Source organism: Triticum aestivum, chromosome 5B, assembly GCF_018294505.1.
Source record: "Triticum aestivum cultivar Chinese Spring chromosome 5B, IWGSC CS RefSeq v2.1, whole genome shotgun sequence".
NCBI lineage: Eukaryota > Viridiplantae > Streptophyta > Magnoliopsida > Poales > Poaceae > Triticum > Triticum aestivum.
The window spans coordinates 468,991,554-469,004,802 of record NC_057807.1 but is presented as its reverse complement, the minus strand read 5'-3'; the positions used below and the strand labels follow the sequence as shown (position 1 = coordinate 469,004,802).

At 46.0% G+C, this 13,249-nt stretch overlaps 1 protein-coding gene across 2 annotated transcripts; it reads left to right on the top strand.

Annotated features, from left to right (window-relative positions):
* The first annotated feature begins 40 nt into the window (after positions 1–40).
* LOC123112534 (transport inhibitor response 1-like protein Os11g0515500) lies at positions 41–6,225 on the top strand. Of its 2 annotated transcripts, none has more exons than XM_044533546.1 (4): positions 41–245; positions 729–1,240; positions 3,698–4,193; positions 5,094–6,225. In XM_044533546.1, the coding sequence occupies exons 2-4, from the start codon at positions 789–791 to the stop codon at positions 5,862–5,864; spliced, it is 1,719 nt and encodes a 572-aa protein (XP_044389481.1). In that variant the 5' UTR covers positions 41–245; positions 729–788; the 3' UTR covers positions 5,865–6,225. The 2 variants fall into 2 exon arrangements, with proteins under 2 accessions (XP_044389481.1, XP_044389482.1); XM_044533547.1 differs by having other exon boundaries at positions 70–501.
* The last annotated feature ends 7,024 nt before the right edge of the window (positions 6,226–13,249 follow it).

The following is a 13,249-nucleotide window of genomic DNA, read 5'->3' as shown; positions in this document are numbered from 1 at the left end:
AAAGCGAATAAAAAAACGATTCGATAATAACATAGCTCCATCCCCCTCGTTCATCTTCATTCCCCTCTGACGGTCATCGCGCTCCACTCCGCCGGCCGAGCACCCGCCCCCGGGTCCAGGCCTCCTTCCACCGAGGAACGCCACCTCCAAGGGATTCTCCTCTCAATCCACGGTCGCCGCCGTCCTCCTCCTCATCCGCAGCTTCTCCGCTCCACTGGACTGCCGATCCGTCCGGACGGGGACTGGTGACGAACCCTAACTTGCTTGTGCTGCCCGGATAGTTTCGATCTCGTCTTTTCTTTTCTTTCCTTGCCGTGATGTGTGAGAAGTTCAATCCGTCGAGTTTCCTGCGGATTCTGTCGCTGCTTGGTGAGCTGATGATAGCTGTGAGTTCCTTTTCCGGAAGAAAAAAAAAGAAGAGGAAATTTTGGGGTTCCAGTCCAGCCGAACCCCATGGCACTCTTCGGGTGTGCGGTCGGAGGACGGCGCCGGTCGTGCTCGGTGCTTTTCTTGCGAACGCTTTTACTTTTGGAAATATGCAAAAATTCGTGTGACTGTTGCTTAGTTAACTGTGTTAATTCTTGGAAATTTATGATCAAGTACTTCTTTGAGTATGAATATATATCGCATATCAGCCAGTACAAGTACCAATTTCAAGCAAATGGTCGTAAATTGGTGCCCTGTGCTAATACAATCTTTTGTTTCTTTGCTTGTGTGACTGTGAACAGGTCATAGCCGTAAACTGTAAAAGTTAATTGTGGCTTGTTAGGATTCTCGGAGGCGGCAACATGCCCTACTTCCCAGATGAAGTGGTGGAGCACATCCTTGGCTTCGTATCGTCGCACCGTGACCGCGACGCTGCATCTCTCGTGTGCCACGCATGGTACCGCATCGAGGGCCTCACTCGCCGCTCCGTGTTCATTTCCAACTGCTATGCGGTGCGCCCGGAGCGTGTGCACGCCCGTTTCCCCTGCCTGCGCTCGCTGACCGTGAAGGGCAAGCCACGCTTTGCTGACTTCAACCTTGTCCCTGCGGGGTGGGGTGCCTCAGCGGAGCCATGGGTGGATGCGTGTGCCCGTGCATGCCCTGGCCTTGAAGAGCTCCGCCTGAAGCGGATGGTTGTCACTGATGGTTGCCTCAATCACCTTGCTCACTCATTCCCTAATTTGAGGTCACTAGTCCTTGTTAGCTGTGAGGGGTTCAGCACTGATGGCCTTGCTACTATTGCCACCAATTGCAGGTCAGAATGCTACAAGCTTGGAAGTCTTTTACTTTTCATGTTATGATAATGGTACTGAGTGTGGGTGTCTCCCGTTAGACATTGAATGTAAATGGGTTATCACCAGCATCGCCTCATAAACTGCAATTCGTATTCAACCTTCTTGCCATACCCAGTTTATCTCGATGCTCTACAATTTTGTACCAGATCATGGAAGCTTGTTTATCCTTGTACAATTGTTTGAATCTTGGATACCTAGAATGGAAACCGAGAAACTATCAATGACATTTAAATGATCCTACAGAAAAACCTTGATAAGTCCTTGGCAGTTGGCATTGCTCTATCTCCCTTTCCATGAGTTCTGATAAACAATAATGATTGAGATTTTAGATGCATTTCAGTTTATTAAAGAAGGTCTTATTTTAAGGGATGTTTCTTCAAACCAGTTTGTGAGATTGTGAATGCATTGCATACTGGGTCAATCCATTGTTCCAGTGTTATATAATCTTCATGACTGCATGTATACATTTCAAGATCTGATCAATATAAAAAAGTTTGGTATGCTGCACTTATATAAGTGGAATCTTGAGAGCTCTTTCACCAGTAACTTTAAAAGACATATCTGGACTGTCGGTGATTTACATATAGCAATGTGGCATTACCATAACATCGGAAAAAGAGGGAGGCACTAATGTAGTAATGTTGGTTATGTCATATCATTCCAATTTAAAGGAGGATTAGAATACTCGAGGGTTCTTTCACCAGTAATTTATTGCTAATTTCAAATATGCCTCTAGAGTCTCTCGACCCTCCCATCAATATAATCAAGCATGAATTTCGAGTTGCGCGACTAGTCGTCGACTAGTCGATGAGTTGCAAAAAAATGTCGACTCAACTTAGTGTCGACTTGAGTCGTGAGTCGGGACTAGTCGCAACTTCAGGCTCGACTTTTTCCGAGTCGCTACCCCAGAGCGACTCGACTCGGATGAGTCGCGACTCGAAAACCATGAATCGAAATGCTTGCCTTTTAAAAAAAAAGAAAACTGTCAGAAACCCTTACAGTATAATATAGGAATATAAAATCACGTCCATGAGGACTTGAACCTAGGTGGTGGGTTGTACGTCCACTCCCATAGCGTCTTGAAGGGCTCACATTTGAAGTGCTACCAACTCTTAATTAGGTGAATAATGGTAATTATTCACTATTCTTACCCATAATCATCGTACGTATTTTTTGCTCTTCAGTTTTGAATCTCACCACAAACTTGTTACTGTATTTGCATAATTTCGTAGCTCTGCGGGTGGATTCACGTGCCCACGGATTGGTATTTACGTAAGGCTAGGGAATTTCAGCAATATAAATTGCAAATCCTTGTTACCAATGTACGCAACAGGGTAAACACTAACGAAGGGTAGCTTGTACTGGCAGTGTTGGCTTGGTAAGGGTAAAGTCAGATCCTAGGTGCGGGCGATGAACTTTGTAGGAGATAACAAATTGGTTCTTCATTTTAAGTTGCTGTGTCATACGGCATGCCTTATATTGGTGAGCCTGCCCTCTTAAACAATGGAACTCCTTAGTCTCACACAACGAAACCTGGAGATCGCAACTTGAAAGATAAGAAAAAGTGGTTAAAGGGTTCCCTCTCTAAACTGTGCGTTGTTGAGGTAAAAGTGAGGCACCTACGGAGGCTGTGCCTCAAATGCGGGTGGGGAGCTCACAGGCGTGTGCTCTAGCCAACCAAACACCGTTCGGTTCTCGTGACTTGGAAGGTTAAAATAGTGGAAAATATCTTCTCATTAATCTTAGGTGTACATGGTTGTTACTTGCATTGTGCAGCCCACTTAATGTAGGCCCAAGGCCCCACGTTCTGATCTCCACCCATGACATTTGTAAAGCCTGTATGTACGTAAGGCACTCAAAAGTTTCTCTCTCAAAAAAAGGCACTCAAAAGTTGTTTCATATTTATTATTAACAATTACAGCTATTATTACATTCCCAGTCATATTACATATTTTCTCATGTCTATTCATAAAGTATCATTTCCATGTGACTCCAGATTGAATTATTATAATTTATGCGACACATATTTGGTGATACCATCTCATGTCTATTCATAAAGTATCATTTCCATGTGACTCCAGATTGAATTATTATAATTTATGCGACACATATTTGGTGATACCATCTTTAAGGCAATTCGATAGTTTGCGCACTGTCCGTTTGTTTTCTGTAGAACTGGTAGGTTGTTTGCATCAGGAGTCACCAACAATGATGTCATTCGTAAACCAGATTATGTTGATAACAATTAGAATGTTACCTGGCAAATTTTGTGTATCTTAGAAGTTATTGTATACACATGTTCTGTTCTATGAAGATTAATTCATCTCGGCCTCTTTTCAGTTTGTTAAGTGTTGCTTCAGAAAAGTTCTTTCGGTAATTGCAAGTCATATTACTTAATTTGTAACTCTTCATTGCAGGTTTCTCAAGGAGCTTGACTTACAAGGGAGTCAGGTGGAGTTTCGAGGCCGTCATTGGTTGAGTTGTTTCCCCAAGCCTTCGACATCATTAGAATCCTTGAATTTTGCTTGCTTGGATGGAGCAGTGAGTGCTAATGCATTGGAAAGTCTTGTTGCAAGGAGTCCAAATCTTAAAAGCTTAAGGTTAAATCGTGCAGTTCCACCAGCTGTTTTAGCCAAAATTCTTACTTCCGCTCCTAAGCTGGTGGATTTAGGTACAGGATTGGTTGCTCAAAGCAATAATGCTGGTGCACTCCCCAGTCTCTACAGTGCTATTCAGCAATGCACTTCTTTGAATAGTTTATCAGGCTTTTGGGATTCTTCACGTTGGATTACTCCAATAATACATTGTATTTGCAAGAACCTAACATGCTTGAACCTTAGCTATGCTCCAATGTTTCGGACAGTTGATCTTATTGGAACTATTCACCAATGTCAGAATCTCCGACACTTGTGGGTAAGGTTTAGTAGCACTGGTGTTATGGAAATTTAGCCTGTTTCTTATTATGTTAAATTACTAAATGCAGTTACTAGATCTTTACTTTGTTGGATGTTGTTCCACTTCAAGCCTATGAAATGAGATGTTTACGTATTTGGAAGTTCTGCTTTTGTCAACCCTGCTGTAGTGCAATTAGCAAGTAATGAAAATGTTGCCCAATATGCTGTTTTAAGTGGTACTTACTAGGCAAGAATTTTGTATATTTAACATACAAAATGCGTTTAGTTCAACTTCTTATGCTTTACTCTTTAACAGAGGCTGCATAAGAAGTTAAGAACACATGTTTATCTATTGACTTGTTTAACAAATTAGTTTGTACCAGTATAGACATTTGAAAATACCAGACCCTGCGAATGTGGAAGATATGATAATCTTAAAAATGTCAGCGAACTTTGGGAGTAGACCCTTTTTACCTTTCTTGGCATCTTCAGTAATGCTACAATATACTTTATAGTATGCATTTCTAGCCTTGCTGTGCACAAGGAAAAGTTGTAAGCATGAAAATTCTGTCAACGTGGTACTGTATTTTGAGAATGACTAAGACAAAATGATGATTTAGTAATAACTGATATGGGGTTCATTGATGTTAGGGAAACATTGTCTAATAGCTATTGTACTTAATTGTCAGTGTTACTTAATGCGCTCACCCACACAAACCACACACAAAGAGGTGACATACTTTTGGGTGTTTTAACTAGTATTGGAAGGTTACTTCAATAGTTATAGTGGAACACTTCTGATTAAAGGATTCTTAGAGTAAACCTTTGTTGTTCATATTGTTTCTTTCATTTGCGTTTCGTCCTTGCTGGTTGTTTCATGTTATAAAATGTTTTATTCACTAAGGCTTAATGGTTGTAGGTACTAGATCATATTGGCGATGCAGGATTGAAGGTTGTAGCCTCTTCTTGCCTGGAGCTGCAAGAGTTGAGGATATTTCCTGCGAATCCTGCGAATGCAAATGTGTTAGCAAGCACTGGTGTGACAGAGGAAGGGCTGGTTGCAGTATCTTCAGGCTGTCGGAAGCTAAACTCTGTGCTCTATTCCTGCAGTCGAATGACTAATTCTGCTCTGATTACGGTGGCAAAGAACTGCTCGCGAATCACGTCCTTCAGACTGCATATCTGCCTGCATGGGTCAGTAGATGCCGTGACAGGCCAGCCACTCGACGAGGGCTTTGGGGCAATTGTCCGGTCATGCAAGGGCCTCAGGCGTCTATCTATGTCTGGCCTTCTCACGGACAGCGTGTTCCTGTACATCGGCATGTACGCCGAGAGGCTGGAGACGCTCTCTGTCTCGTTTGCAGGAGATAGTGATGATGGCATGATCTATGTGCTCAACGGCTGCAAGAATCTCAGGAAGCTGGAGATCAGGAACTGCCCATTTGGCAACACGGCGCTTCTTGCAGGCACTCACAGGTACGAGGCGATGCGCTCGCTTTGGATGTCGTCGTGCGACATCACCCTGGGTGGCTGCAGGTCCCTCGCGGCAGCCATGCCAGGCCTCAACGTCGAGGTCATCTGCCAGGCGGATGGAGGCGCCAACGATGCAAAGAAGGTGGACAAGCTGTATGTCTACAGGACACTCGCCGGCCCGAGGGATGACGCCCCTGGATTCGTCTCGGCGCTGTAAATTACTTGTACCGTCGTAGTTGGTGGGTTTTCCTAGACCCTGCTATTTGTGTGAACTTAATTCGGCGCTGTCGCACTTTTATGCTACGTCTGCTACTCTGAAGCGGGCACCAGTTCTGTAAATTTGGTTAGTCTTCTGAACTGCAAATCTTAGCCCGGGCTGTGGCCAACACAGCATAATGCATATGGATCCAGGCCTTATTTCCAAGGTTGCACTGCAGCTGCAGTATAGCTGAACTGTTTGTGATGCAACGTGCTGATCTGTTACTGTGTGCTTGGTTGCGGAACCGAGTGCAACGGAATGTTATGGTTTCATCTCGGTGTTTGGTTGGAGGCAATGAAGAGAGAATGGAACAGTTTCATGGCAATGTTCTTAACGATGGTTTTGCTATTTCACATGGGTGTGAAATTTTTGGCGGGCAGCGGTCAGGAGTGGGCGGGGGACGGGAGCTGGCAGTTCAGCCTGGGTTGGGAGGTGGGTGTACCGGAAGGAAGAAGAGGAGGTGCCGGAGGTTGAGGATGAACAGCACGTGAACTGAAGGATTGCCGCCGTTGGATTTGCATCACATGGGCAACGGTTTATGTCGGATGACAAATAGGTGCTTCCTGTTTATATAACGACAATAGATTGTAGGACTGTCACGCTGTACAATGTCCAGAGCGAGCAACGCAGAAACAAAACCTAACATAACCGACCTGAAAAGCCACAGCGTGCCGGCATCGCCCCCTTTACTTACAAGCAAAAGCCAATCAAACCGATGACATGGCTAATCAAAGAGTGGATCTCAGGAAGCTGCAGATCAGGAACTGCCGGTTTGGCGACACGCTCTGGATGTCGTCGTGCGACATCACCCTGGGCGGCTGCAGGTGCCTTTATGCCAGGCCTCAACGTCGAGGTCATCGGCGAGGTGGTTAGTTGGTTTCTGTTAATTTGGCTTTCAATTTTGTACCGTGGCTTCACCGATGAAGAATCTGCACTTATCATGTCGGTGGAAGCATACCTTTGTCAGTGATCAGAGAACGAGTCGTCAGTTATTTCGTAGAATGTGGCGTGAAGCAAATCATTTCTTTGTTTACAGATGCATTTGACAGTTTGTTGATCAACGCAACACAACTTGTTGATCTGGGTACCAAAAGAACTTGTTGATAAAAAAATGAAAAAAAGGAGAACAAGAAGAACAAGAAAAGGGAGTATGCTGGTCTCCAGGGAAACGCCACGCAACTGGTTGATCTGAGTGTCAAAAGAACTTGTTGATCTGGACTTTAATTTGGAACGACGAACAAGTAGTTGTTTCTCTGCCACCCAACAATTAAGCTGCAACGTAATTCCTGCAGGGCCGGCCCTGGGCATGTGCAACCTGTGCGGTTGCACAGGGCCTCTAATGTCCTAAGGCCCCTGTATAGGTATTCAAAAAAAATCTGCAAACTAGCAAACACCACTCATTCTCAGTCGGCGCCCTCCATCCTACCCTAGCCGCCGAGGCGACTAGGGTTTATCTACTCCGGCGTCGTTTCGTCGCCGTTGAGGTTTTCCGATAACCTGGCCGCGCATCCCACCCATCCCACGCCAGCGCTTGGGCCGACAAAGGGGTCGGCTTGTCCTTCCACCCGGCCTCGGCGCGGTGCGGTGATCTAGGGTTTCGGCTGCAGCCATGACAGGGACGACTCCAGGCAATGGAGGAGGCAGTACTAGTGCAGGCAGAAGGAAGGGGAAGATCCCGATCGATCTGGAAGCAGCGACGAGGAACATGAAACTAAAGGAGACAGAGCTGGATGGCATGATTGTTGGCGATGAGGAAATCGCAGAGTTGTCGAAGGCGGCCCGGTGGCTGGCTGGTGCAAGGGTGAACATGACAAAGTTTTTCAGCGTTGATTCCTTCAAGAACACAATGATTTTCGCATGGAAACTTGCCAACGAGCCAGAAACCCGAGAGGCAGATGACAATCTGTTTATCATCCAACTCTTCTATCTAGGGGATTGGAACAGAGTCATGCACCAGGGACCCTGGATCTATAGGGGCCTAATGGTTGCAATTGAAGAGTACGACGGCAAAGGGAAGCCAGATTTGGTTCAGCTCGACCGAGTTCATGTGTGGGCGCAAATCCACGAGACCCCGGAGCTCTATAGGAAGGAGATGATCGTATACCAACTAGCCCGCCGCATAGGCCAAGTGAAGAGTGTGGAGATGAACCCTAACCGAGTTTTCGAGGGCAACTATGTTAGGGTCCGGGCAAAGATTAAACTGGCTAATCCTTTGGTGCGTTTTACCCCATTGAACATCAAAGGGGAAGGGCGAATCCTCCTGCCAGTCAAATATGAGAAGATTGGCTTCTTTTGTGAAGTCTGCGGCATCCTAGGCCACTCCATGGAGGAGTGCGGCGATGGGGTTCATAGCCCCGAGGAGATTGAATATGGTGAGTGGATGAAAGCCACTCGAAGACCCCTGCCAGAGAGCCAAAACTGTGATCCCGGCTAGAACAGGGGGAACTCTGCACGTGGACGTGGACGAGCCCGTGGAGGCGGTTGCGGCAGGAACAATGGAGCCAAGAAACGGTCATCAGAGGAGGCCTGTCTGGGGGATGAAGTTGACAGAGACGATGACGATGATCTCAAGGATACGTCGGAAAGCCCACTTAAGGGCAAAGGCGATAAGGCGGGAACTGACCCTCCCCAAGCATCGGTTATCCGCAAACTGAACATGGATGATCAGTCAGCAACTGAGAGCAGTAAGGGTGACGCCGTGGATGCATCTATGCAAAGGGGCGATGATTCTTGTCCCTCCTCCTCCACCATCTTACATCGCCCCAAGAGACAGAAAGAAGCACAAGAACGGGAGTTCTCCTAACAAAAGCAATTTGGACAACGTGGCGGGCTCCTCAGAGGAGCGCCGCTGGGTCCAATGAGTCTCTCATGTTGGAACTGTCGCGGGGCGGGCAAACCCGCGACAGTTCGAGAGCTTCGCGATTTCGCGAGGCAGTTTGCTCCGTTGGTGCTATGTATAGTTGAAACTCAACTCCCTAGAGATAGAGTAGAGAACTTGGCAGGCACCCTAGGTTATGATAATGCATACGCTGTTAGTAGCTCTGGTAGAAGTGGAGGTCGCGGTATTTTCTGGAATAATGAAATAAAGATTGAAAATTTTGGTTACTCTGCTTATCATATTGATGCTCATGTTACTCTTCCTGGTACTATACCATGGCGCCTCACAGTGATGTATGGTGAATCACAAGTTAGCGAAAGAGGCAAGACTTGGGACTTGTTAAGATCTCTCGCTGAAGATAATGATCAACCATGGTTATGCCTCGATGATTTCAATGAAGTACTCAGTTTGAATGAACATGATGGGGTTGGTCATCGTTGTATGACACAGGTGAATGGTTTAGGGACGTTGTTGATACATGCGGCCTCATAGATCTTGGCTTCTCGGGAACCAGCTGGACATTTGAGAAAAGAGTAGCCGGAGGTACATATACGAGGGTACGCCTAGACAGGGCACTTGCCACTGCATCTTGGTCCAGCATGTACCCAGGGGCAGAGTTATCCCATAAGTCTACCACCACATCGGATCAACTATTGATTCTGCTACAGCTCTCACCAGGAGGAGATGAGCCGCACCAAGCTAGACCTTTCAGATACGAGATGATGTGGGAATCTCATGATGGTTTTCAGGCGTCCATCGAGCAACACTAGCAAGGTCCAGGGGCAAGTACGGTTGCAGAACTGTGTGCAAAAATAAAAACGTTGTCAACGAACCTGAAATGTTGGGACCAAACTACCTTTGGCAATGTCAAGGAGGAGATAAGAACTCTCAAGCTTCATCTAGAGAGCATGCGGGCGGATCCATCTAGGACTGCACCAAGTCATCAGGAGGAGAAAGTGAAAGATCGCATGATCGAGCTCTATCATAGAGAGGAAGTCATGTGGCACCAAAGATCACGGATAACATGGCTGGCGTCGGGCAATAAAAACACCAAGTTCTTTCACCTACGGGCCAACAGACGGCACCTTAAAAACAAAATAAAAAGCCTACTCAGACAAGATGGTACTACATCAGATGATGCAGTAGAGATGGAGAGTATGGTCACGGCTTTCTACAAAAATCTGTTCACATCCGAGGGGACAACAAACATGCATCAAGTGATCGACGTGGTGCCACGCAAAGTCACAAACGAGATGAACCAGCGGCTTACGGGCAAGTATAGCAGAGAGAAAATTAAAACGACGCTGTTTCAGATGGCTCCCACTAAAGCACCAGGATCGGATGGGTTCCCGGCGCACTTTTCTCAGAGACATTGGGAGCTCTGTGGCGATGAAGTGTCCACTATCATTGTGAAAATCTTAAGGGGTGAAGACGAAGTTGAGGAGTTGAATGATACTATCCTAGTTCTCATTCCTAAGGTAACCAATCCCACACCTTTGTCGCAGTTCCGTCCCATAAGTCTATGTAATGTACTCTACAAGATTGCGCCAAAAGTTATGGCAAACAGGTTGAAGTCCATTCTTCCTATGATCATATCGAAGGAGCAATCGGCCTTTGTGGCGGGGCGGTTGATCACAGATATCATCATCTCAGCGTAATGAGTGTTTAAATTTTATGAAGAGGAACAGATCAAAGAGGAATGGGTTTTGTGCTCTTAAACTTGACATGATGAAGGCCTATGATCGTTTGGAATGGGACTACCTTGGAGCTATCATGACTAAAGTGGGTTTTGCTCCTGCCTGGGTCAACTCAGTTATGAGGATGGTATGTTCAGTCAAGTTTTCGGTTATGTTTAATGGAAAGAAACTTGAGCAATTCACACCTTCACGAGGAATTCGATAGGGGGATCCAATATCACCTTACCTATTCTTGTTGGCAGCAGAGGGCCTTTCGTGCCTTTTAAAAAACCAGACAGAGTCATCTCCAGTGCATGGGATCAAAGTGGCAGAAACGGTGCCGCCGGTAAGCCATCTTCTTTTCGCAGATGATAGCCTGCTGTTCGTTAAGGCTAGTGTTGAGGGGGCTATTCAGGTATCTTCTTTGTTGGAAACATACTGCAATGCTTCAGGACAGAAAATTAACTTGGAAAAATCTTCAGTTTTCTTTAGCAAGGGCTGCTCGCGGAGTGTTAAAGAGAGCATGAAAAATACCTTGAACGTTCACAACGAGAGTCTCACAGAAAAATACTTGGGCATGCCTACGGATGTTGGGAGCAGCAAAAACGGGGCCTTCAAATATTTGAAGGACAGAGTTTGGAGCAAAGTTAAGGGATGGATGGAAAAGGTGTTGTCATCCAGAGGAAAAGAAGTACTTATAAAGTCTGTAGCTCAATCCATCCCTGTCTACTCTATGGCATGCTTCAAGCTACCTCGGGGCCTCTGTCTTCACATTAATTCCATCATACGCAAGTTTTGGTGGGGTAGTAAACGTGGCGAAAGAAAGACAAGCTGGGTCTACTGGGAGAAGATGACAAGGTCGAAATATGAAGGGGGTCTGGGTTTTAGGGATATTGAACTGTTTAATCTTGCTTTGCTGGCAAGACAGGCGTGGAGAATCCTACAAACACCAGAGACACTTAGTGCAATTTTTTTGAAAGCACGCTACTTACCAACTACAGATTTTCTTGATGCTACACTGGGCAGCCAGCCATCTCAAATATGGAGGGAAATTGTAGAAGGCAAGGAGATCCTCTCGCAGGGACTCATCAAACGCATTGTCGATGGCAAAGATATGTTGATATGGCTGCATAATTGGGTCCAAAAAGAGGCATCGCTCAGGCCAATTGTTTGCTTGAGTTAACACATGCCACAGTTTGTGTCCGAGCTAATCGACAGCTCCAACGGCGGATGGAAGCAGGACGTGGTCCGTGCAACCTTTCTCCCAATAGACGTGGACGTTATTCTCAATATCCCGCTAGCTACTCGATAATGCAGTGATTCCTGGGCATGGGCATATGAGCACAAGGGTTCCTTCTCTGTCCGCTCGGCATATCGGATGCTCATCACAACGAAGCTAAGGAGGGAGGCGTGGCTCAAAGGCCGACCAGGTCCGGCTGATAGATTGAGAGAAGAAGCAAGCTGGACTAACCTGTGGAAGGTTGCGGTGCCGTCCAAACTAAAGGTATTCCTATGGAGACTTGCACAATGTTCTATACCCACGACGGATGTACTCAGTCATCGTAATATGTCCACATTGTCGCGTTGTGCTATCTGTGGAGAGGAGGACTCATGGATGCATTCACTGATAACATGTATGATGGCACGTTGTGTATGGGCGCTAGGTGACCCGGAGCTGGTTGAGCATGTTATAACAACAGCAGAACCTAATGCAAAGGCTTGGATCTTCAGTATGCAAGAATCGCTGCCACATGCCGAGTTCACAAAGCTAACCGTGACACTGTGGGCCATTTGGTCGGCTCGGCGAAAGCTAATCCATGAAGGGGAGCACCAGAGCCTGATGGGGACTCATTCTTTCATCACACGCTTCTTGGCAGATTTGAGTATTGCCTTCTTGTCACATGAAATAACGAAGCCAAGAACAACTCCAGTGCGGGTTGAAGATTGGATACCACCACCGGTAGGTCACCACAAGGTAAACGTCGATGCAGCTATCTGTAAACATCCTCCCGTAGGGGCTGTGAGCGAGGTATGTCGGGATCAGTCAGGAGCATTCGCTGGGTCAGCAACGGTAGTTTTCCATGGTATGACCGATCCGAACATCTTGGAGGCTCTTGCATGCCGAGAGGCTACTGCATTAGCCAGGGATCTCGCACTGACTCATTTTATGGTGGCTTCAGATTGCCTTTCGCTGGTCAAGGATATACAAACTGGAACTATGGACACAATCGCTCCAATCGTGCAGGAGATCATCGACTCAAGTAGGGATTTCCAGTCCTGCTCTTTCACCCATGAGAGACGCCTTTCCGACAAGGAGGCTCATGGCTTAGCTAGACATGCTTTACATTTAGGGGAGGGTCGCCATGTGTGGATGTTACACCCTCATAATACTTCTATTATTCCTGTATTTCACTCTATTGATCAATAAAGTAAAGCATGTTTCCCTAAAAAAAGGTATTCAAAAAAATTGTGCCTTTAGTTCAAGTTTAAACTAATGCTGAACTAAAGCCATGACACATTTTTTGGATCGGAGAAAGTAGTAGGTACAGTACATAAAATGAATATTTTGAAATGTAGGGAATTGTTTTCATGTAGAGATGCTCTTGAAGGGGAGTTGTGTGCATGCATGGAAGGTCTCTCCTTTTCTTTGTAGAGAAGTGATCTTCCTATATTCATAGAGATGGACTCAAGCGTGGCAGTAAAGCTTATTCAAGCCAAAGAAGTTGATAGATCGGTTTATTCTTCTTTACAGAAATTAGACATCTTTTGAGTCTTCGTGAATCTTGTAT